The sequence below is a fragment of the Ischnura elegans genome, chromosome 1, assembly GCF_921293095.1.
Source record: "Ischnura elegans chromosome 1, ioIscEleg1.1, whole genome shotgun sequence".
Classification (NCBI taxonomy): Eukaryota; Metazoa; Arthropoda; class Insecta; order Odonata; family Coenagrionidae; genus Ischnura; species Ischnura elegans.
Genome location: NC_060246.1, coordinates 71169828 through 71195848, shown reverse-complemented (window position 1 = coordinate 71195848; position 26021 = coordinate 71169828). Strand labels below are relative to the sequence as shown.

The following is a 26021-nucleotide window of genomic DNA, read 5'->3' as shown; positions in this document are numbered from 1 at the left end:
TTCGATAGTCAACCTGAAAACAAGCTAACATCATTCAGCGTTAGTACTACGGTAGCGCGCGATTTTCCAAGGAAAACGTAGCAAAGTTTAGTAACTATACCGAAAAGTTTACAATGTTGACTTTCTTTGCTGGTTTAAGATAAAATTTTTGAACTTTTAGAATAGCATGGTCTGTTATTAATGTTCGTGGTATGTATTTGAGTAAGTACTCTTTGGTAAAATACATCGGCTTCATAATCTGAAATGGCATCACAGAAGTCTCCTGAAGAGCTGTTAGAAATTTTCGAAACTCTGGACTATTGCAGTTTGAAAGAAAAAACGGCAGAATTTTTACCGGATTTAATAATATCCTTTCTTGAACATTTCCCTTTTTTATTATTATTATGATTATCATCATCATTTGTCTTCTTAATTTTGTAATTGAAAAGCTGCATCCTTAGCAATGTTTTACAACTCCCTGGGCGTGGAAGATGATAGTTGCCGAGCAATTAAGGTTCTTAGAGTGCTTTTAAATTCTTGTTTACCAGTTATAAGAATTGAGCACGCAGAGAAGAAAATTTTCCAGCATGCCTTTCCAGCCTTGAAACATCTGTTTCATGAGGTATGTTCCATTGTTTGGGTTACGTTTTGCTGTAAAATGATTATAATTTAGAGTATATTTATCTCTTACATTGTAGACGCTGAATGGCATACAGTTCAAACTCAAAAGCGAGGATGTTGTTCAACCCGAGGAAGTAACTGACGACCTAGATGGATTATTAAAGGTGATTGTTTAAATTATTCGTCTTCCCAATCACTATCATGTGACGCAGTAATTGCGAATATTTTCTTTTTCGCCAGGTCTGCCTCATTTTGTTGGAGTGCGTTGATAGCGCACTACAGTATATTGTATCAAGTAGCCAAATAAGAGCTGGTGATATTCCTAGTGTGTCAAAAAATGTGGCTGATATTCTTCTGTATTCTTTCAAGCATTGTAAAGAAAGGTAAAATGGATACGTAGCGCTGTGTATAGTAGATATCTCGTCAATGCAATGACTTAGGTTAAAATGATGAATTTTGACTTTTCAGCACAAACATGTATGGAAGCTTCTTTCAACCGTTGAGTGAAACTTTAGGTTTACTTTTCAAAACCAGTCATGCAATTCAAGGGCGGTTTATTACAGCCTTAACATCTAATATTAAATATGACTGTTCGTACGAGGAAGACCTTGATGATCTCGTAAATGGTATGGAGATATCATTTAGTTTATTATGAAAAAAGTAGATGATGTTTATTGTTGAATCAATGGTATTATTTTTTATTTTAATATGTTTGACAAATAAAAATCGGCACTGGCCTATTACATACATGTCATTGATGTCTCCTTATATTTTCCAGTTCTTGAGGTTATGGAAGAAATTGCTGAAGTGGTGACCGGTTTGGGTATAAAAGCGATGGCAAGTCAGTGGAAGTTCTATGCTAAGGTTTTGCAAGAAAACGTGGCGAATTTGAAGCAGAGGATTGAAGTGTGCCGTCCTATAAAATTCCTCTCGTCTGACTTAAGAACTGGATTGCAAGCTATACTGGAATTGGTATTTTTATTATAGCATTAGAAATGTATATGCCGTTTTACATTCAAGCCTATACTCACAGTTTTTTAAATCATAGGATACTTCGGACAGCAAATCTGTTGTACGGGATCTCAAGCTATTAAACTTCACTTTGAAAATATTAATGCTGATTTGTGAAACCTATGTTGGCTACCTTGGAGACTGTCATAAGGAGCTGGTGCATTTAATATTATATTTACTTAGGTAAGAAACCATACGCGGCCATCGAAATATATTATTTGAGGCCATTATATACAAGGTATTCAAATGTACACTCTTGATTCAGTGCCCAAATTTTTAAGCTGTCTTATCAGCAAATGTATCACAATGCGTATAAAATATCGTTCTTGGAAGTGTATGCATGCATTCCACGTAATAAATTTATTTTTCAGTAACTCTCACCCTTACTTGAGGGTAATGCAGTTTCCAAAGACCATTATTGATGCTGTCGAAAGCTATGTGATAGTTGGGGTTGAACCCCTAGTCATGCGGCTGGTAGAGGAAAGGGGTTTGGCTGAAGTGGGTGAACATGAAATAAATGATATTTCTATTGGTTTGAATTATTACATGTTAGTGATTCTTCCTGTCTTCTTGCAGGAATACTTCCGTTTTCATCAGTCAGTTAATGAAAAAGAAAGCATGAAACTGGGTTTCTTGTTGTTTTCAGTGATGCTTATAAAAAATATTTTATCCTGTGACAATAAAATCAGGGAAGCATGGCTTAAAAATGATTCAGGTGAAAACATCATTTCTGCTGTGTTCCAGGCAGTTGGCTGCTGTAAGTATGCCAAAGTGCATGCTCAAAAGCAGTGTATTTGGAGATGACATCACACCTGTTTTATAAGAACCACATTTGTATTTTATAAAGTCTTTCACTCTGTAACTGAAATACAGTCAATTTGATGATTGCATCAATTTTTAATCAATCTATTTTGATAAAAATGAATTTCAGGTCTTACAGAAGTTCTCACTGTACATTTTATCTTGTGCTTCAGGCAATATAAATTCTTTCATTTACCCTTGTAAATAACTGTATGCACATTCTACTTCATAATATGAATCAGAGGTGTATTTAGGGGAGGGGTTGGGGGTACAGGGGTCGTGATCAGACCAAACCTTATCAAAAACATTAATTTTTATTTAATTTTTTAGTTTTGGTATCCTCGTAAAGGAATAAATGAAGCTTATATGGGAATGCATGGTACAAGTCCCAAACGTGAGAGAAGTTAGGGTTGTATTTATCATAGAGCACGGCACTCCCCACTGTAAAAATGCCCCTCTCTCCTGGGGGTATTCCTTACTATCTACCTGAACCCAGGTCATGATCCCACTCCCAAAATTGATGCTGAATCCACCCCTGATGTGCATATGTTTCCTTCATTTACTTATTTTATTAAGTTAACACGCCCACTTTGTTGTGACTGTTCTGATGATTCTGCATCCCATTTCAGGTCACTTAGAATTAAGTCAGGATTTACTGATAAAAGGTAGTTGCAAAGGTCCAACATCTGGTGGAAGTGGTGTCTATCATGGTGTGTATGAATCATTGATTGTCCACCTGTCTGCACTGATTACAACAGTTCCAACAGAATCCATGCCTCTCGTGGAGAAGACACTTTTGGATAATATCTTGTGTAGGAATGGAAGTTTTTGGCCTGCCCTAATAGCTGCAGATGTATGGTGTATGATTGCCAGGTTAGTAATGGCAATTATTAGTGTATTTTTTGTGTGGCACTCTGCAAAATACACCAGGTATGCAGATGGTTCCAAGCCATGGCTGCAATCAACTCAATTTGCTTTATACTCAATGGCACACTAATGATATTATGCCTTTCTATGGCATGACAAGCTATCAGTTAAGCTGTTGCATCTGTTATTTCCTTAGTCAAGGAATTAGAGGAGGAGCTCAGTCAAAGAGCTTCCTGGAAACAATCAGATCATTTTGGCAGATTGAAAACTTGTAATGGATTCTTAGATTTTTGCTAGATTCCCACTATTGAAATCTCACAAAGGAAGTGAAACCTGGACAGGGCCGTTTGCATTGACTTGATGTGGATCTCATGTTTAGGCACTTCAGCTCATGAAGTACAGAGTGTATAGAGATGGGATGTTTTGCATTAGTTTTAGGCATCCCGGCAAATAAGTGGTGCAAATGTGCTTAATTGTTGAATAGTGTTAGGGAATTTGTTTTGATGGAGAAATGGTGTGGTTGCCTCAGGAGAATGCTGCCCACTGTGTTGCAGCTACATGAAACGAATATGAGTGTCTAACCCACAGTCAGATTCCTTCTCCACACAAAAATATGGCATAGATTCACCACTTGGAAGAGGATGGTTTGCCTGTTAAGAAAAATCCTAGTTGGCACATACTGTCTCTATAAACTGCAAAAACATTGATGCTCTGAGGAGTATCCTGCTCAATTTTACAATTTCAATTAAAAAATGCAGCGAATTTTATAATTTTCAATTTTTGTTGTTATTTCCTCTGAAAGTTACTGAATGGTATGCAGCTTCTTTTTGTGGGGTTGTGTCCTTACTTATGGAGATAAAGGAGGATTTGCTATAATATTGGAGTTAATATGTTACGTTAACTTGCTGGAAACATTTTATGACATAAGGCTTCAATCTTCCTATTATTTTGCATTCAAAATACCAGTTCTCTATAGGGTGTCATGACCAGCTCACACTTAACAAGCCAGTCAATTGCAACTATTGGGGTATCAAATCGATTTAAGGAGTGGCAACTTCTTATGGCAAAACCTTTCAGTCTATGACTACGTATTTAAGGTGACCACCGAAGAGTACTGTGTGAAAGGCTAGATCAAAACCCTGGCCAAGCTCATGGGAAAGATAAAAGAAGGGATTTTGTATATTGTGGATTACACATGCTGTGATTTATAGGTAAAATCTTAGGAATTAACTAACTTGAAGTAACAATGAGGATGGCAGATGAAAAAGGAGGATACATTTTTCAGTCTATCAAGCGGACAAGTTATAGACAGAAACATTTTAAAGCTCTGATCATAATTAATGAAGTGATGATTGAAACACCAGCAAAAATAGATATGCTCAACAAATAGAGTACATGAGGAAAGCATGCTCAAATGTTCATTTTTAATATGATTCAGGTTATTACTATTTAATTGTTACTATGCACTTTTTATACATTTTAATTTGAAATATGTATTGTAAAAAGATTCTCCGCTTGCATTTTATATGCTTTAACGCTTAGGCAGGGAGCATGATAGCCAAGTGGGTATAGCGCTTGGTTGCTGACATACGTGTCGTGGGTTCCAATCTGATGAAGCCTTTGGACATGGCCTAAATAAAATCCTTGAAACACAGTTTGATGCAGGGAAAGGAACTGGCCTCCCTACCCTGTATTTATTATATTCTCACGTCTGTGGCCAAGGCTTGCATGAGCTCTTCACTCATCCATCCAAACCAACCTTCAGTTTGAATTGTTGAGTGATCCTAATAAAAGTAATTTCTTCTCTTCATTTAATAATAGACATAAAAATGAAATCATGTTTTTGCGTGGACATTCGCTGTGGTTTGAGTCAAATCAGTGTCAAGTATTCATTGCTTAAGGAAAGGTGTCGAATAGCATGTTTTTGAATTGTGTTTAACCCCAATGGCCTGAAATATTTTTAGATACATGCATTCATTTTTTCTCTTATGATTTCTAAGTGTTCTAATAGAACTTTCTTCGATGATTTTCAGATGTGGTTCGGCTGAACTTTGCTTCAAACATGTGGGTCAACTGACAAACATAAGCAAGAGTTTACTGCAGGATAGAGGGGGTCCTGAAACTATGTATCTAAGAATGGTACTCCGTCGTCTTTTCTCTCTCTTATCAAACAAGGGGATGGTACAAATTTGTGAGAGGTACCCTCCTGTCACAAATCCAAGGTTGTGGCATATTTTTGACATTAAGAAACTACCAGAGCAATTGAGGTTGAGAGTTCGATTTGAACTAATAACCCAATCAATGAGAGAAATAGAAAATTTTATCTCCAACCCATCAAACATTCATCTGTATCATAAAATGGTGAGTTTGACTTGCAAATTTTTTTAGCTGCTATGATCTTCTTTACATTACTTCATCGTTTTTTGTTATTCTAACCTTGTTACATATATCCTCATTAAGAGTTAAATAAAAAAATAATTTATTCTATAGATGGGTCACTTCAGTTCTTGGTATTGCTAGTTGTTGACCCTAAAACCAGACTCAAAATTGAAATAGAAAGGTATCTTTACCACAATAATTTGTGCAAACCCCATTTGAGAACTTTCCTAGGGCATAATTTTTGTTGCACACTTTTAATATAGTGGCACTATGAATCAAATGTCAATAACATAACTGCATTTGTCATTTCCGGCATTTTTCATAATGCCTTGGCAAAAATCATTTATAGCTTTCCAAATTCTGCAATGAAAATGAAACACTTGATTACAAATCAGAACTGGGAACCAAACCAGAATCATAACAAAAAGAAATAAATGATCCATCCTTAATTTATTCAAGAAATGTGAATAATTTAATTATACCTGGACTAGCCATGGTGATAACTTTACGGAGTCACCTGCTATGCACAAAATTGTGCAAAAAATCCTTAGAGAAAAAATCATTTGCCTTGACCAGGATTCAAACCTGGATCCCGCAATTTCTGGTCGAGTGCTTTAGCCAGTTAAGCTACCGAAGCGTCATTCTTCCATATGGAAATTTGAGGACTATAAAGGTGGTATGGACTGCTGAGCATATGTTGCAACAAGCAGTCCAAATGATGCACACAGCGCCACAGCCAGAAAGTGAAGCCTGAACTTTGACAACATAGAGGCGGTCGCTCTTTGATTAATTTAAGTATACTGGCACTAGTCGTGGTCAATGCAAATGATTTTTCCTCTGTGGATTTTTCGCACAATTTTGTATTACGGGTGACTCCCTAAAGTTATCACCATGGCTAGTACTGGTATATGTACTTAAATTAGTCGAGAGCGAACACCTCTTTGTGTTCAAAGTTCGGGCTTCGCTCTCCGGCTGTGACGCTGTCCACATGATTTGGACTGCTTGTCGTATCATTTGCTCAGCAGTCCATACCACCTTGTCGGGTATATTCCTCAAATTTTCACATGGAACAATGACGTCTTGGTAGTTGGCTAAAGCACTTCATTGGAAATCGGGTTCGAATCCCGGTCAAGGGGAATGATTATTTCTCTGTGGATTTTTCGCTCAAGGAATGTGTATAAATTATGTTTTTCAGATGGATGCAGTTGTTGGTGCTGCTGTTGGCTTTAACTGTTCTCCACTGGAAAAGAATGATGATTTAGGTTGCCAGTATGCATCTGAAATAGTAAAGGTTTGGGCCTCAATATGTCCATCCCGAATTCCATTAGAAAGCAGTAATTCTCAAGCATGGTTGAACAGATTTTTCAGCGATTTGACCTCTGCCACCAGTTGCATTGCTTCCATCTTGAGTAATGCACACATTTTACAGGTTGGGTATTTTTCTGAGCTCTTGTTTGTTACCTTGTATTTTTTGCATTGATATTTTAACCTGACCACACTTTTTCTTAATACATTTACAGGTGTTACATGTATTACTACACGAAAAACTTCAAACATTGCATTCAGTGAAACTTGCCACCCTCAAATTTCTGAGGGATTTGGCAGTCTTATTTCTTGATTGTGATCCATATCAAGCCAAAGTTTTCCAACAGATTGCCAAAGCATTTTCTTTGCTTCTGCAAGACAGAAATGCTATTATAAGACAGCTTTCTTTGGAAGCTTTCACATATTTTTCCCAAGTTACTAAGCATGAGCAAATAGTTCCTATGTCTGTGGGAAGCAATCAGAAAGTGAAAGATGAAGTAGCTGATTGTTTGAGGAAGGTACCTCACCAAATATTCTCGGGAGAAAAAGTTTCATTTGAAGATTTCTTAAGAAAGCAAAGTAGAGTCGAACCTTCACACATTTGTGGGCTGTGTGAGGTAAAAAGCTCTGTTGTTTGTGAACTACCAATCAAGAGTTTTCAGGTCACAGGTCAGGTTAATGACCAGCACGGAGACCAAAGACATAAGGAGGCTAAGCTCCTTAGAGCTTGTGATGATGATGGTGCAAGTTCGAGTTTCAGCAATGAAATGGAAATAGATTTTAAGTCAAAAAAACGCAAAGTAGATGACTCTCTTGTTACAGTGATGAAGAGGATGAAAGATGACCTAGCATACATAATGAACGAGCACAAAAAAGAAACTTTGCCAAATTATGTGAAAACAGAAATACAAGAGATTGTTTGTCAGTTGCAGAGTTTAGTTAGTTGACATGTAATATGTGATAATTTTTTGAAAAATAATGTAAATATTTGGCACCTTGCTTTGGTGCATTTGGCTTTTATTTTTCACGGTGAAAGTTGTTTTTTTGGGGTTAGAAATGGAGGGCATTTCCTACCCTTTATTTTTGGATTTTCCTTGTACACATGCATAATTTCTCAAAATTAAATTATTTATTAAATCTAAAATTAACCCACTCATTTAATAAGTAATGAAAATGAAGAGTAGGACACCAGGAAATTAGTGAATCATATAGAAATAAATGTAGAAACGTGGATGATGAGGGCAGGGCAGCTTAAATTAATCAAACAGGAAATGGAGGGTAGAATAGAAGTGTTGGCACTGCGCAAGATCAGGTGGAATGAGATTGGGTGCTAATTGAGTGATTGTACATGGTGATGTTTCACAGTGTAGACCTGCATCAGTGAGGTGTAGCATTGGTTTTAAATAGGAAACTGGAAGAGGGTAGAAGGCATAATTATTATTAAAGTACTCTACCAATTAAGGTAGGTTTCCATGAAGTACTTAAGAAGCATTCTGACAGCCTGCCCTTCCTTCATGTACTTCCCTCTTCCATTCACAATAAGTCCTTCTCCCTTTCATTACATCTAAAAATCCCATTCTCTTCCTTCCTCTCCCTTGTTTACCCAATCATTTTTCAACACAACCTCTTCACTATGTACTCCCTCTATCCATACCTTCTGTCTCAGTATCTCATCTAGAGGCTGCCTCTCCTCACCCATCTACAATGTCCAGCACGGTAGAAGGCATAGGTGAGATAAATGAAGAGATATCAGTGGTGACAATTGAAGAATATCCCAATAACCATGTATCTCGTGATGGTGAGTGAATGCATGCAATCATAAGAAAGGGGAAGTGATTGGGGGATAGAAACACTATGGAAAGGTAGCAATGGATACAAAATTGGGAAATGTGGATATGACTTGATATGTATAAAATGGGGAAGGTATGAGATATGACTGGTGGGGGGAGGGGAAGAGGTCAAATTTTGCAGGAGATACTAGAAATCAATGACACACACTGGTACAGACATAATAATGACTTGAGGCATTTTGGAAGAATCCTTGGGATACAGGGAAATAACAAGTACATAGATTGATTCTTGGCAACAAAGACTGAGAGATTGTAAAATTTGAGCAGCTTACCAGTAGTGGCTGCAGGTTCCAATGACAGCCGTGTGATAATGAGATGCAACATTAAGTTCATAGGTGTGGGAAAAGCCTGAAGGGCTAAGAGGTTGAGTGTAAGAGCTCTGCAAACAGACAATGGTGCAGCACCGGAAGTTAGGAATGGAGGTGATATTGGGAATATGACTTTGGAATGACCAGGGAGGGGGAAAAAACCAAATTTTGACAGAAAAAACTAAGTAGCACCAAACACACGATTCAGGCATCATTACAGGCACGGGTACACCCAGGGCAACATTTGGCATTAATTCCAGTTATTATAGGTGGTTGCTTAACTTGAGTTAGGGAAGAAATTAGTAAATCTTACCTCAATTGTTGTATTATCTTCTCTCTTCGGAGCAGGCACGCAGCTAGGAATTACGGCTAGGGGGGTTTCAGGAGCAACTAATGCTGGTGGGTGTGGAGGTGCGGGTACCCTCTCCCAAATATTTTTTTAAGATAAATGGTTCAAAATGGTGAGTTGTACCGCTTTCTGGGTAATCTTATTAATACGTAAACTTCTATAAGTAATAGTTATCCCATTAAGTAAAATGGATTGAATTTTTAAAATTCTCACCGTTCTGGTTTTTTTTTCCCAAAACACTCACTGAACCACAGCATAGGAGTGTTGCAATATAATTTCAGCCATGCAAAATTTTAAGGAAAACATGATAGGCACATGGAGTGAATCTTCCCAAGAGATTAAACAACAATCAGGGGAATCTCAGTGCCGTAACATAACCAGCTTCAATTTTCCCAGTTTATGGAGGACTAATGCTAGGTGAGTCACCTACTGATAAGAGCCCGAAGATATCTCGATAGCTTTCTGCAATTGTATGACACGCATGAGGTTCAAAAAAGAATGATACCTAAGGTGACTCATATGTTTTATAGTTACAACAAGGCTACTACTATACAGCATAGCCCAAACAGCACAATTTCCGAAGAAACAAGCGTAGCATGAGCACATTCATACAAGACCGGACGCACTGGAAACTGCAACGCAAACGGCAGGTATCACATTGCTGCACCTCTACCCCTTTGCTTTGAAGGCAGCGAGGTCACATGCAAGATTGGATGTGTTTGTCCCTTACTCCTTCGCTCGTAGCTTGAAAGATGGAGGGAGTGCACTCCTTCCCCTTTACCTTTCCTTCAGTACTCTTCACATACAAGCATTTCAGACTTCTTCTATCTGCCATTTGGCCCAACAATGTGCACATTCCTTTAAATTTTTTAACTTGGTTTTAACATTAATATAATTTTCAATTGCAATAGTCCTCATTATAGCATCTGAAGATGATTTTTGAAAAATCAGGCACTTGGTGTAATGGAAATTACTCGGCAAGCCAGATGTTGACTATTAACCAGGCATTGTCCATCAAAACTATGCGTATAAATACTGTGGGATGGCCATACGTAGCTGTAACTGTAGCGCACCCTCCAGAGTGAAAAACCATATGTGATCGTCTCCATTTTCACCACTGACGTACCAAAGTGACAGCACGATTCTTACGAGTAAGAAGAAACGCAAACAAGAGCATAGTAAAAATATGTCACAAACGGAGGAACTCCCCTGCTTGCCGCATGTTTTTGACCTAGGGTTTCAGATGACTGACACATGCTAAAAACCAAGGCCACTCAATTCCTCTTGGACTTGCGACCGGGAAAGGGGGGAGATAAGAAATTCGTGTAAGAGATGTACACCAGTTTTGGGTGCAATTTCTGGGAAAAATGGTGCACCTCTTACACATGTTTACACAGTATTTTCACCAAATGGGGATGGAAATGTGCCAAAATGGTAGGGGTACATATTTCAAATTAACCTATAGCATTTAATTTAATTTGGATTGAACAGTGATTGTAAGAGCACATTATTGTGACAGCTAATAATTGTGAAAAAAAAAGAGCCTTCACATTTTCGAATTCTACATCATGTAGAGCAGGGGTCTCCAATTTACAAGGCCACGAGGGCCACATTCCAAGTTCCGAATCGCCCCACGGGCCGGATAGCAAATTTGCCGATGACTGAAGTTTTCGATTGTAACGCCTACTGAAGTATACGGTGGCGTATTTCTTATTTACGAGCAATTGAAGGCGACTTTGACGTGTAGTACAGTGCTGCAATGCTCCTAGCGGCGTCTCACAGAGTTATACGAGCGAGAATCGCGCGCTACTTGAAACCCTCCGGGCCGGACGAAAACCCTCCTCAGGCCGGATCCGGCCCGCGGGCCGTAGTTTGGAGACCCCTGATGTAGAGGAATAGGTAAGCCAATTAACTGCATAGGTAAAATGGTCAGTATAAATATATTTATGAAACAATGTACAGCTATGAGGCAATTAAAGTTATCAACAAACTGTGCTGTCATAGAATGCACAGAAAAAAGAATTTACTTAGCCTCACAAAGCTTATTTACACAGGTGTATGCTAATTACAGATAAGTGCTTTCAAAGTATAAAAGTCCCTCTAAAATCCAACCATAACAATAGGATTTCAGATCTGATGAACAACCAAATACATAAATAACACACTCAGTATGTTTAAAAAAATAATGCATTACATTTTGGTGGGTAACATTAGCAAGGTAAATGATGCAATGAAATGAAATTTGTAAGTAAAGATAAAATTACTTAATGCCCACAAAAACTGGAATTCCTGTAAACACAGTATTTTTGGGGAAAGAAAATTACCCACTGCCCATATGTCTGCCACATGAAGTCTTCATAGATCGTTAAAATAAAGAGAAAATACAGAAACCTGATAGAAAAACAATTACAGGAATCTAATACGCTTTACTATTCCAAAGAAAAAGAGTAAGCACGGTCAGCTTATCTACAACACAAAGAAAAGTCACTTATAAAGTAGACAGCAATAGCTACCCATATGGAAATGGACATCATTTCCTTGAAATGGCAGTATGAGGAAATGAAAATATTGATTCACAGAGGTATACAATTTCAAACTCAAGATATCACTGCAGAGAAATGTACAATTGAGTTCACTCTACCAGGATGATTTGATCAACCTGAATGATACCACAATGAAACTCCAGTCAAACAACATACATATTGTTCAACAGGAAAATTCTACTCAACTTTTTAGACATATCCTACATGATTTCTAATACAAAATATACAGAAGCATGCCCTTGAATAGCCAAATGTAAATGAGATTCCTGCTTTTGCATCCACAAAGCACGCCTGATAGCATTGCTTGGCAGAATATTTTTACACAATTAGAAATCAGAGCTACAAACATATGTGACTGAGTAAACAGAATATGCTGAATGTAATTACAATGCCAATTTGCCTAAAACAGATGTAATGAGTACACATGTATCATAAGAAAATGAACAACATATGGAATTACAATATGTTTGCCCATTAGTCATGCTCAGATCAGAAGAACTAATTGGTAAATGTATATATTGCTCAGTAAAAATAGCATAGATTAGGCTTTTGTTCCAATATACTTCCACAAATTAAACTTTAGCCAGTATCACAACCACTCTAATAAGAAACACATTGACTTTTTCATTGGCTACGATACTATTTCCATCAACTGACTCCAACACCTAAGTTATATTTTACATTTCTTTCAGACAGCTGTGCATATTAAATAGATTATCATAAACTGGAAGGATATTTGGCCATTTCTTCAGATTAGTAGCTTTTTAACAACAAACCGACATACTCCACTGCAACAATATTGAATTCAACAACTGCACTGAAGTGTGAGAAATGTAAATATTGTGATCATTACCATATTTTTAGAAGGCTATAAAAGAAAACTAAAATTTTTTATGAAATAAAGAAATCACTGTTTCTTCACAACCCAAAACCAACCAGAGCAAAGACTGATAAAATCAATCCCAGAAGAGTTGCATATCTGACAATGGAATAAGAATACTGCATTAGCCACTTCTTGAAATAATAATACACCTAACTAGATGATAATATTCCTTAAGTTCCACTTCCTATACCTGAGAATAAATCAAAAGATGCCTCAGTTTGAGGTTCTGAGAAAGATTTTGCTCTCCTGAAAAATTACATCCAAAAGTTCAATATGAAAACGATAGAAGGCAGTGGAACAATATTTCTTCATACAATCATACTGGGATTTTAGCATTAGGTTTTTACATCCTAAAAGATTCAGGTATTTCACAACTCAAATGCCTCAAGTAAGAAATTTAAAAAGACTTCCTACGTGAAGGAATGATTCATGTAATGTGTTTATAACACTTTGATAAGATACAAAAATAAAATCTCTATTTGGTCAGGCCAAGACAAATAAAAATAACGACAGACCATTTGACATAAAACAAACTGAAGTATAAAGGAAACTTAAAAGGAAAAAAAAAACCACTTTAAACAAAAGTGATATCAGATTGCGATAGCCTAGCATCACGTAACATCAATAAAAAATAGCTGAATGCCTACTAGAGGTAAAAGGCTAAAAACTTCAATAAAAAAGTTGAACTGGGTATCAAAGCTACATCAAAAAAATCTTATAAAAAACATGTGGAGGGACTCAGGGCTGATTAGACAGCTTGAACATTCAAACTCAAACTGCTACTCCCAAAAATCCTCACCCATATAATAGCAACAAGGCTAGTGGCACAAGAGCATGCCAGCAAAAACATAGTTGAAGATATTGCCTGCTACAGTCATATTTTTAAGTGGAAGCTTATTTTGAATTGATACCACATTGAAACCTCAAAGGTTACGAATGTGCTTGGTCCGTCTGAATAAAAGACAACATGAGCTAAGGCCACTGCCTGCCTTTGACAGCTCAGACATGCTCAATGAGCGGCGTTGAAACTTAACAACATCTTCAAACACCTGAAAATACAATAAAAGAAAATATAAGCTGAAGTGAAATGAAAAAATATTACAAATTAGCATATGCTGATTATTAACTTTGGCAATCATTTTGGTGTCATCGCATAGAGTGCAACTCACCGATAACATTCTTGAGGGTAAATGGTTAAGTGCCACAGCAGTCCTTATGGACTGCTAAAAAAAAAGCCAATTAAGGCCCTGGAGTTAGGGTTACTAAATCTGCTTCGACTCAAAACGAGGATAATTGGTTTATAAGTAGGGATCTGTTAGCAGCACTTTATGATCTTGAGTTGAGTTGAAAACTACTCGAGAGTATAAAGTCGAATATGATTATTTCTGGATCAGGCAATACAACAATGCATGCTTCAACATATCCTCATTTTTCCAATCCCATTATGAATTTTCTATTCTAAATGCTTAGCTTGATGTAAAAAGGAAAAGAAAATGCGTAACACTGATGGTAATTGAGTCAGAATTAGAGAATGAATGAAAATTAATGTGTCTTACACAATTCCATAGGCACAATTGAAATGAATTAACCTCCTAGTAATATGTCGACAATTTACATAATATATTTGTCCTAACTGCTAGGAAGAGCCCTCAGTAAAGGCATTTGCACAGCTATAATAAAAATTACATACTACGTAAATGAATCATTTTTATTGGACGCTTTATAATTCTCATGCACACAAACCAATTGATCTACATGCTCAGGCAGCAAGTTTTGACGCCTTCATATTGCAGTATTACTCCCTACAGAAAATTGCCTTTCACTGCACACTTACATGGCTGTACAAGTACATACTTTCTTGCCAAAATTGCAAGATTTGGGAACCTTGGGTATTCTTATTAATAATTATATCAACGATTTATATGGATCTTGAATCTTAATGGAATTTAAGTGGACAAAGCAAGTGAACTATAGAACTTAGCTATAGCTTTATATATAAAAAAATTATATTCCTTAGGCCGTTTAATCAACCTTAGAAACTCTTGTTTTTTCCGAGTTCATGAAAGAAACTAAACACAACAAAGGAATAAACAAAAATTAACATCAGACGTACACGATAATCAAAAAGGCTAAAAGATTGTGACGCCAAACACCGGGAAAAACTGACATTGTCCGCTAAAATCTTAGTTACATATTTATCTTTCAGAAATCTTAACATTTTTTGCATATTCTCTTAGTGTTTGAGTAAAGACAGTTGGAAAGGGTACAAAAATACCGCATAAGAAAGTATGAGCTATGCAGCGGTCCACTCAGATTACTCCGAATATGCCTCTGGGTCAGAAGATGATCGGCCACCGCGGCTGTCGAAAAGGTATTCGGCACCCACGTCAACATCTATTGTGTATACAGCAAGCTGAAACTTCCATGCCAAGGCATTAGAATAGCTTATTGACTTTAAAACAATATTATATATCACGTGAGTTTCATGATAAGTGCTTCCGGTTGGCAGATTGCTAGACATACTGGTCTCGACAGCTCTGTAACCGAAACTACTCGACTTAACATTTCGATACCTCCACTGCAAAAACGCTCAACAATCGACCACTGAATCAAACCCACTCATCTAGTAGCCCAACAATATGAATCCGCTCAGCTGGCAGTGCCCGGAGCATAAACGCTCATCTCCTATTCTCCAAGCTTGGAGGTGAGCGTTTATGCACTGGACGCTGCCAGCTGAGCGGACTCGTATTGTTGGGCTACTAAATGAGCGGATTTGATTCGGTGGGCGATTGTTGAGCGTTTGTGCAGTGAAGGTATCGATTTGTAATGCTACTTGAAACATTCAAATCGATTACGAACTACTCTACTCGACTCATATTATTAAGTACTTGCACATCCCTACTTATAAGTGATGACTCATGAGGACTCAGTTCTGAGAAGCGCCACTTTATTGCCAAATCTGTATACTACTATTCTTTCATCACAGCGAGAATTCTTGGTATAAATTTAAACTGAAATATAGTACATAGATATACTGCGATATAAATTAGTTGTTTACCAATATAATTTCATAATATATTTGAGAAAGTCAATTCAGAGCCAAAATTGAGAACTTGTCCACAAAATCAAGGCTCTATGGCATTCCAACGTGGGTTGGGATGCCATAGATTTTTGGGTGCAGCACCTTAGCTTTCATTTTGCTAACTCAACATTATCTTAAGTGCCAATATTCTACTTAATGGTAGAATTTATGTTTGAGGGAGGAAGGCAAGATGCTGACACTCCACCACTGAGTTTCTTGACAAAAAAATTAAGGAAGATTTTGAATTCCTCCCCCACCCTCTTAGGTAGTAAGACCTCATAATACTTTGCCATTAGAGGGAGGTAACAGACTTGCTCAGAAAACAATTGTGATTATATTTTTGTATGAATTATTTTTATGCCTATTGAACAATCACAGCCCTTGTTCTTAAAGGCATATTATTTGATAGCAATTCAAAGTTACTTCTGGTAAAAATCCATGTCTGGAAAACTTGCCTGACAAATCATGTGAACTTTTCTCACCGTGGCTAAAAAATGTAGGCTTGTGCTTTTTCCGCATTTATAATATCATTAACCAATGGAAAAACTATACATTCCATATTTTTATTAAAAGTCTGGCTGCTATTAATTTCTGCCATTATGAGTGATAAGGATTTGATATAGTGTTAGAAGGCAAAAACGATACAATATCTTAAAATAAGGAGATGGTACTCTTGAATGAAAGTATATAGCTTATTCATAGAAAGCAAAAGACAATTACTCAAGGGAGTAAAACATGGCTCAACTCAAATAAATATTTCAATGTGAATGAAATATTATATGTTATTGGGACTGCTCTTGGACCACAACAAAAAAACATTTATTTACTAAAATCTAAAAAACTAAAAGAAAAAAATAGGCCCTCATGGTATTTTACGAAAATTGATAATGATCCATTTCCACTGGCTTTAAGGCACATACACACCAGTATTTACACTTTCTTTTTGTAATTTAATACACCATATAAACGGAATTTCCATTAATATTAATACCATTTAAAGGTATAAAAGAGGTAACAAGACAATATATTAGTGCTTATCTGAAAACCAGAAATTAGCAGGAGGTCAAATAATTAAGAATAAGCTCTTATAAAAAAAATTTTTTTAAAAACCAGCCTTTATTTATATTTAGATTACAGGGGATGAGCAACGTTTATATATGACACAAAGCAAAAAAACTCCGAAAAACCAAAAGTGACGTATTAAAAAAGTCACTATATTTATTACTACGAATCTGCAGGCGCTCGAAGGGAAGAAAATTTTTTTGACGATTTTCGAAAAAAATCTAAGTGCCGAAAAATTTCCAAGTCCAGAGTCCGGACCTGGGACGACGGAATTCGGACGAAATTTTTCCAAGTCCGAAGCCGGACCCGAGACGACGGAGGGACTTTGAAAAATTTTCGAAAGCGGGGGTCTCGCCGAGTAAAGCAAGACGAATCCCCCAAGCTAGGGCTGAGTCGATGGGAAATTTTATGGTGGATAACTTTTACTGTGGTCGCAAAACACGAAAATCGACCATTTGGAACTTCTTTGATCAAAAACATGTTTTGGGGGGCTATAGGTTGACTGGGGGGTGGTTAAAGGGGGGTTGGAGAGAAAAAGTTATATTTTCATGTATTGTCATCGGAAATGAAGAAGTGTGCAAAATTTCAGCGTTTTTGCTTCACAGGAAGTGAGTCAAATTTCAGTTACAAGATTTGTACCAGACAAACAGACAAACAAACAGACAGGTTGGTGAGTTGATATAAAGACTGTAAAAATAAAGTTCCTTACCTTAAAAGATTCAGAGATTTCTTCTTTTGATCGGTGAATCAAACAATTGTTTATATACAATACATTGGCAGCCTCATCTTCAGGAACAGTTATAGTTTGGTATGTAAAAGTTGCTTCTCGTTCTATACGCTATAAGAAAAAAGGAAAAAGTTAGGTGTGCAGCATTTAGTCAGCTTATGTTCTACGTTCATTACTAATACGGCACTCACCTTGAGCACCTCTTGGGAAGCTTTTCCAGCACCAACACAAATAACATCAGGACCAGCCATTGAAACCATTGCTTTCAGATGCTTAGACTGGGTCACCTGTGCAATTGTATTCACCAAAGAGACTTAGATATTTTGACCTTTAAGTACAAGTTATTCCAATCTAAGCCTTTACCAAAACATGCATTTTGTTCAAATAAAGAAAGAGAAGGGATGAAGCCCCCAATAGACATGCCAAATTTTGAAGTCACTTTCAGGATAATCTTGACGGAAAGTTCCACCATGCAATTTTCTTTATGCATGTTCTGCTACGATGCACAATTTAGAAAACTACAACTGGCTGAAGATACAGCTCATTAGCTCAGGGATGATATCATTCAAGCTCATTCAGAAAAATGTTTCAAATGTTCTAATACATGTAATATCATGATTAAATGAACTACAATCAAATTCAACTACTAACTTTAGAAATAGTTTTTAATGCAAAGAACAACTGCACACTGTACAGTAGGTGGGCATGTCACAATCTCTAACTACTCAAAATGAGCTCAAGTGTGATTTAGCATTATCATAAATATATTTAGCAAATACAATAAGCCTTTTGCCATGAACATAGCTACCTTGTGCTTGCTCCAACGGTAATAGCTGAATTAGACACATGATGTCCTGATGCCTGGACTGGAGTCGAAAATATTTTTGTTTCATACTATGACTAGAACCCTCAAACTAGGACAGTAAAGGAACAAATAACATAGTGTGTTAATGTTCAAACAGTTACAGTGTGAAATGAACCCAGGAGAAAATAAACTCGATACTCAGAGGAGCTCAAATTATATGTAGAACAAGAACAGTACAGTCATGAAACATTTAGATACAAAGGTTGGGTGTTTATTCAAAAACACTCCTACAAACTGGAATGAGGATAATTTAAGGCTTGGTATTTCTCCGCCATAACATTTCTGCCCAGTTTTCTTGGGCTTTTCACCATGTTAAATAGCGTTTAACTGTCAATAGTTCCCCAGCTAATTCTGCCACCATAATAAAGGTAGGTGCAAAAATTTTTCAAACAAATCTAAATTTTAAAACATATCAGTACATACCCTGACATCTTATAGGTTAGCAACTATAATATTGGTAGTAAATCACTCTCTAACTTAGGGGAAAGCCAAAGAAAACTTTAAGAGCTAAAGGGATTTCATTCAAGATCTGGTTTAATAGTAAAAAGGTAACTATATCATATTTTAACTAGGACATCTGCATTGGAAAGTCTAACTGGGTAAGGTATTTTATCACATGATTTTAAAGCTATCTAGCATTTTGATTCAGCAAAAAGAAAAACTTGAGTTAAAATATACATCTGAAAACACCTATACTGAAGAAAATCTAACAATATTCATACATCTCCTCTAACCTAATTATATACGAGGATGTTAGTGGTTCATATTACGTATATTTCCTTAAAAATACCATGCCAAAACATTCCATCACTTAAAATAATAAAATTTAACTGCATAGTGAAGTAAACCTCTACAGGTGCCCAAAAGGTTAGAGTGCTCCCTAACAACGGTGATCAAAATGAGCTCAGGGTGATTTATGAGATGTAATGGAAATTCATTCTTGCATGGGATAAGTAAAATGGCATTCTTTTGATACTGCAGAATCCTAAAGTAATTTCAAGCTCTCTTTCAGTATCTTAATAGCTCAACAGGCATAAAAGTATTTATAAAAAAAATAAGAGTAATAAGTGCAGTCTGGCCAATTCCATTATAGATGCAAGGGATATTCATACACGAGCCAAATTTGCATCAGAGCAAAAGTGATTTCTGTAATTATGAGCACGAGTACTCTCACCTGGATGGGCATAGAGGAGTTGTCAAACACTGGAGATGGAGGTCTCACCTTGACGGGAGTACAAGGAAATTCCGGGAATGCTGCCGCCACAGCCCTTGCCCCAGCTTCATTGGTCCATTCAGAAAGGCCCACAAAGAATTCCCTGCCTGAAAAAGAAAAATGCAGACACCAAAAATAAGAATAAATAACAAGCCAAATGTGCATACAAATGGTACAGTCATGGATGTATTTCTTGAAACAAAATTTTCCTCCATTACGTATAGCCTCATTTGAAACTGCACAGGTGCTGATATAAAATCACAAGTAAATTTCAATATTGCTTTTTTGAGGAATGTAACTGTGACTCGTTCTACATTGTAATAACACATTGAGGCAACCATACAAGCACAGATGGCTGGATACTATGCTTTCAGGATACATTCGTAAATGAGCAAAAAGTGACCTTATAATGTAACCACGTAACCAAGCCTTCTTACGGTTCCAAATCCAATCGATGGTATTATAACACACAAATTAGTAAATGCAAAGGCTGAGGCCTGGTTCATGCCTATAAAATATCCAATCGTAAATTAGCAAATTAAAGTGAATATATAACATATTAGTCTTCGTAGGGTTCCAAATGTAAGATTACATGCGAACGCTGCCTGAAATATATGACTGAGATTCAAAATCTAAGGGAAGGTTCACACCTGTACTCAGTCTGAGCATAACATGCCATAAGTTAATTTCGCCCCTATCGTTTCACGCCACAAAAGACACAATTATCATTGTAAATAACAGAAAAATTGACAAATTCCAATACATAGATTGAACTGGGCAACATGAAAAACAAAAAAAGACATTAAACTGAAAAAGATAATAAGCCACAAGAAGATTGACGAAAATAAGTGAAATGAATTCATTTTCATCATCCCGTTATCTACGATATTTACCTGTAAATAGCACATCTCCACCGTCTAATTTGGCTGACTCGTCGGCAATTTCAACAATTGGAAGATCAAGTTCTTTCTTCAATACTGCTCTAACCGTTTCTACCTGGATATAAAGAGAAAAATCGCTCCATGAAATAAAAGTTTTCAATTCAAGAGTTCGAACAGAGTATGACATCACGCAGTATATTTACACCGGTGACATCATGCATGATTGCAAGAAAATTAGGTTTTCCAAAATCGGCCGCACTTTTCTGAATGAACTTAATCCCAAAACGACTTCATTAGCACTCATACACGTAAGCAACATCGAAGTGCATTCATCCTTAACGTTTTTAAGGTGAAGTAGACTCAGGAGAATATGCCCTGTAATGCAAACCTCTTCCCTTCGTAAATATTCGATTTAACAAAATAAAAATAAAAACACTAACCTCTTTCACTCGCGTTTGAGAACCTGGGCGAGTAATAAGTGCGATACCGTTGCAGACAACCGCGGTATCTTCTACATAAACACTTTCGGGCAGACCTTCGTCCGGCGGGAGTTCGATGACATCTAAACCTATTTCTCTTAAAAGACGAACAAATGCTTCATGTTGACGTCGTGCTTCTTCTAATTCAATTTCTCCACGAGTCCTAAATGACAAAGGGATGCGGCACACAACAGCGTGCGTGAAGCGAAACGACGCCATACCTCACCGATGTGAAGTTGAACGAAAACAACCGCAGGACTCAACGCGAGGGCGTGGGTTGACGGCGGCGGACTGAAGCTGCACTAGGCATGTGCGGTCCCGCGCTGCATTGTGATGAGCTGTTTCCAAATAAGAACTGTCCATTGTGACCCGTCTGCGCCTCTATTTCGGCATACGCTTGCATGCGTACCCTTATTATTATCTTGTTTTTAATCAAGTTGAAGAAAGGGCAAATCAATTCATTACGTGATTATCAAAAAATGCCCAATATATCTAAATATGCTATCAAGAAAAAAATAAAACAATACTAGTGAGCAAGATCTGCCCACTTGTTATTCCTGCGATGAGCTTTTATCATCTTTCTGAAGTAGTTCTGCTTCCAAAATTTCTAGCAAAACGGAAAAAAATCTTAAAAATTCAGGGCGAGTTTAATTCAGCCAGAGTGAAGGTGAGCCAACCTGGATGTTTATAATTGCCGCTCAATTAAATGGCTCTCCGTCAATACTTGACTTTCATTCTATGACTAGAACCCTCAAACTAGGACAGTAAAGGAACAAATAACATAATGTGCTAATGATCAAACAGTACATAACTTTTCAGCCATCTGTCGACAATCCTTCCTTACTTCCTATATGAATAATATTTATTATATTTGAGTCAAGTTTTGCGACTACGCTCGACCTGACCTGGTCATTCGTACACTGCGATGAAAAATCATTACCAAACCCAATGATTTACCGGAGAGTAAAATATCTCCCACTCTATCAATTTGACTTTCAACCAATATTTTGTAAAAAGTCATTGAAATGGCTAAGGTATCGCTTATGAGTAAAAAAAGTTATCTTTTATGCAGCCGTTGCCAAAGGAGCAGTGGTCTAAGAGTTTTAACACTCTGCCTTCCCCCCCCCCCCCCCACCCAGAAATATGAATCGTCATTGGTACCAGAAAAAATTCTAACGGCTTAATTCCTACTCATTATTGCTCATAAAAAAAGTTTGCCCTAAAAAGATTTTTCCCTAATCAAATTGCCCACATATTCACCTTCCTTAAATGGCCTTCATTCTAAACCAATAAGAGTGATCATTTTTGTTAGCTGAAAGCACAGAGGAATATTTTAAATAAAATTTATAATTTGCGGTATTTTCTTTCCTTACATGAGTCGTAATTTGAATTTTATCGGTTTCGCTTGGCTCCGAAAGCTGACTAATGCGCACTTAAGCTGGCGATGGCTTCGTAAGCTCTCCTTCAATGAAAGGTGCTCCATTGGCATACATAACGGCGACGACAAATGCGGAAGAGGAATTGCCTCCTCCGAGGAACTCAATATTCCTGGGCACTTTACCACCCAGCCCGCCGACGTGAAGTACTTGAGACGAGAGGCCAATATCTCGGATCGCTCGCTTTACTCTCTGGAGCAGAGCGGCTCCCCAAAAAATCCAAGTAGGGCAAGTATTCCCAATAAACGAAACATGAATCCAGAAATGAGATATTTGGAAATATTTTCCAGCGAAAAAAAAAACGAAAAATTGGATAGCCGATTCGCAGGAGAAAATTTTCAGTTCCGAAAAATATCAGTTCTAAGCTCTATAATAGCATGATTTAAAAATTTTGGCCAAGTTAACTTATCGGAGGTAATTCACGGGAAAAGTGTAAAATCATGTCTGAATTTAAAAGCTTCACACGAAATTACTGGGAAATTCAGAGTTGATCATTAATAATAATCGTCATACAAACCCTGTTACTTTTTTATAAGCAGCAATTAACTTTGGCCGCTTACATCTCAGGAAATCATAATCTTATATATATTCACTTCGTTTACCAAGAAGAGTTATTCCATTACGGCCAAAATAATTGGAACCAAATATTGTTGAAAATTTGTAATTATTCTAATCGTTTAAAACTTTTTAAAGTGGCGAATGCTTTCATTATACCCTTGTCTCTCATAATTTATTCATATTTATTTTTCATAATAGATATAAAAGTATGTGCGCTCTACTTAGAGTAAAAATACCCTCAAATTTCCTAGTCAGCTTCATCAAATTTAAAGTCATTCAAATATTTTCTGAAAAATCTGGATTATTGCAATGTTTACTGTGTAAAATCTAATATTAAGATTTTTAAAATTTCATGTGCTGTTCGATCATTCTGATTAAAAATAGGCTTTTTATTAATCTTGCAACAAGCATTCACATTAAATCTTTGGGTAGATAACACAAAATACACATATGCACGGCAGTAACCTCTCAGAACTCGTTGGAATGAATTCATGAATCAATAAAAATTTATACAGTTACGATTAGGACTCGTATTGTGTTTCACTGGAACTTCACGCAATTCCCGCTTGGAAGACAAATACAAGGTGACAATAAGAAGAAAAAATATTTCTCTGCGCAAATAAGAAACAACCATTATGTAAACGATTTATAACCACAATGCCATACATAAACGTACATCAGTGTAGTACATAAAAACATGTCTTTATTTATTGATTTCGTTAATCCATTTCCTTTGCGTGGTATGATGCCTCAAATCAGTATCCGGATATCTTGGTAATATGCCTCCGAATAACAGGAAAAGGAACAATGACTTGGTTTCATAGGAAAAGCGTTGAAAGATCAGCATATACATACCCCTCCCAAACATCCTGGGGGTGGCTTGCTGAGATCAGTTGAATAAATTCATATGAGGAAAATATCTCTATACCTGGTATACGAAGCCGGCGTACTAAATAAATGGTAATGCGAGGATTTCGCGGATATTCCATCAGGTTGCAATGATGTAGGGTACCAACGCGCGACATTTCTATGACGAAGTCTGTCACCGACTTCAGGGTGAGCGACTCCTTACTTTCACCTTGAAGAGGTCATAGTACGTACCTAGTCTTCGAAATCAGTGGCGCAGCGAGGGGGTATTTGAAGGATAACCCCCCCCCCCCCCCAGAAGTCAGAGAATTTTAAAATTTTAATCCATTTTACTTAATTGGATAAATCTTATTTATAGAGTAGTGTTAGCCGTAAAACTCACCATTCTGTACTATTTATCTTAAAAATTTTCTAAGGGAGGGCACTCTCACCTCCCATATTCCATACCTCCAGTATTAGTTTCTCCTAACCCTCCCCCCCTAGCCTTAATTCCTAGTTGCGCGCCTGTTCGAAATTGCGGTGTCTTGCATCACACTGCTAGGGGGGAACACGTTGGCCTGGTGGGTCTGGGCTAGCCGCCTGTCCTATCGGTTCCGAGTTCAAATCCTAGCCGAAGCCATCGGAAAACCCAAAACAATAATCCTCGGAATGCGAGGTGGCCCACAGAAAGCAAATGCCTCCCCGTATTCGGAAGCATGTGCCTGTGCCTTCGGAAGCATACGCCTGTGCCTTAATCTGAGGTGAGCTTTACCCAAACCTGCCCAAAACAAGCTTCGGTTTGAATCATTGACTGAGTAACATAACCGTTGCTTTAACCCGAAAGGAAACAAGAAAATTTCTCTGGCAATAGATACTAGGGAAGAATTATGAATCCTTGAACCGACTGTACTCGCTCACTGCGCCAGCATGATCTTGCGGCGTTTGAACAAGCCATCAATTTGCGCCGGGGCGTGAGTTCCAGTCTTGCACTCTAGGTTACGTCCCGAAGCGCGGACGCAAATCGTGACCTCATGGTGGGAGTGGAGTGCTATTTCGGTCCGCGTCTCTCGGGTCCATCTCACCTGAATTTCCTCGCGCGACCCGTGCGCGCCGGAAAGCTGCGGGTGAGAGTTGCAGTTGCGAGCGAGCGATCCATCGGCGCAGTGCAGATTCGATGTCAACCCCTCGAGTTGCAAGAGCACTCCATCGTGAGGAAGTCCTCTCAGCTCCACCCCACTGCAAAAAATATTCGTCGAGGCATTGTCATGGCGTGGAAATCACTCGCTGACAAGGATAACAAGTACACTCGATTAGGGAATTAACGTATTGATTTTATGTGACTGTCGTACAGTTTTGATCCTGACATAGTTCAAATATTCAACGGTGGAGAATAATTGTTTCACATAGATTTAGATGGCAATAAGACTTGAATCTCTGCATTAATTTGAATTTGAGGCAAAGAATTTATGATAAGAAAAATAATTTCAACGGAAACTGAACATTTTTCCGTTTATTAATTTATCAACATTCCGATTTCCCTTTCGAGAAGTAGCTATGAATCTTTTACGATGAATCCACAGGTTTGATTTTTTTCTTTGCTTTGCTGGTTTTATATATTTACTTTTCTAATGCTATACATAACTTTGGATGAATTTCAAACTTTTTAAAAATTCTATCTGCTGAAAAGTGGACTTTGATAAGTAGAGAGTAATTTTCAAATAAAAATCTCAGCACCGCAACCTTATGTATTGACTTCAAATTTTAATGGCGTGCATAAAATCATATTGCATGACAATTTTACTTGCAATTATAATAACTTCAATCCTTTCTGTGATGCGATTCTGTGAACATACATGGGCTTTGAACGACAATCATGGCAAAATCCAGTGGCGTAACTATTGGGGGATAAGGGGATAGATCCCCCCCCCCAGAGCCTCAGAGAAATTAAACAAAATATTTAAAGATATTGTCTAGTT

At 37.3% G+C, this 26021-nt stretch overlaps 2 protein-coding genes across 3 annotated transcripts; one reads left to right on the top strand and one right to left on the bottom strand.

Annotated features, from left to right (window-relative positions):
- Positions 1–61: 61 nt before the first annotated feature.
- Positions 62–8103, top strand: LOC124163016 (uncharacterized protein C1orf112 homolog). Its single transcript, XM_046539802.1, has 13 exons — positions 62–345; positions 452–601; positions 678–764; positions 841–983; positions 1069–1226; positions 1379–1572; positions 1649–1794; positions 1983–2109; positions 2188–2368; positions 3042–3285; positions 5313–5640; positions 6854–7087; positions 7179–8103. Exons 1-13 carry the CDS (start codon positions 244–246, stop codon positions 7908–7910), a joined length of 2826 nt encoding a protein of 941 aa, XP_046395758.1. The 5' UTR covers positions 62–243; the 3' UTR covers positions 7911–8103.
- A 3288-nt stretch (positions 8104–11391) lies between these two features.
- On the bottom strand, positions 11392–21498 carry LOC124163007 (N(G),N(G)-dimethylarginine dimethylaminohydrolase 1). 2 transcript variants are annotated; one of them, XM_046539789.1, is made up of 6 exons: positions 21167–21498; positions 20739–20841; positions 19807–19952; positions 17959–18054; positions 17750–17878; positions 11392–13945 (listed from the first exon to the last, which is right to left on the bottom strand). In XM_046539789.1, exons 1-6 carry the CDS (start codon positions 21422–21424, stop codon positions 13820–13822), a joined length of 858 nt encoding a protein of 285 aa, XP_046395745.1. In that variant the 5' UTR covers positions 21425–21498; the 3' UTR covers positions 11392–13819. The 2 variants fall into 2 exon arrangements, with proteins under 2 accessions (XP_046395745.1, XP_046395747.1); XM_046539791.1 differs by having other exon boundaries at positions 19855–19952; positions 21167–21497.
- Positions 21499–26021: the final 4523 nt, after the last annotated feature.

Coding starts and splice junctions, on each gene's coding strand:
- LOC124163016 (XM_046539802.1), top strand. CDS start 244: ATGGCATCACAGAAGTCTCCTGAAGAGCTGTTAGAAATTTTCGAAACT. Junction 602..677: donor TGAAACATCTGTTTCATGAG/GTATGTTCCATT, acceptor CTTACATTGTAG/ACGCTGAATGGCATACAGTT. Junction 2,110..2,187: donor AGGAAAGGGGTTTGGCTGAA/GTGGGTGAACAT, acceptor GTCTTCTTGCAG/GAATACTTCCGTTTTCATCA.
- LOC124163007 (XM_046539789.1), bottom strand. CDS start 21,424: ATGGCGTCGTTTCGCTTCACGCACGCTGTTGTGTGCCGCATCCCTTTG. Junction 20,842..21,166: donor CTCAAACGCGAGTGAAAGAG/GTTAGTGTTTTT, acceptor CTTTATATCCAG/GTAGAAACGGTTAGAGCAGT. Junction 19,953..20,738: donor TGGAGATGTGCTATTTACAG/GTAAATATCGTA, acceptor TTTCTTTTTCAG/GCAGGGAATTCTTTGTGGGC.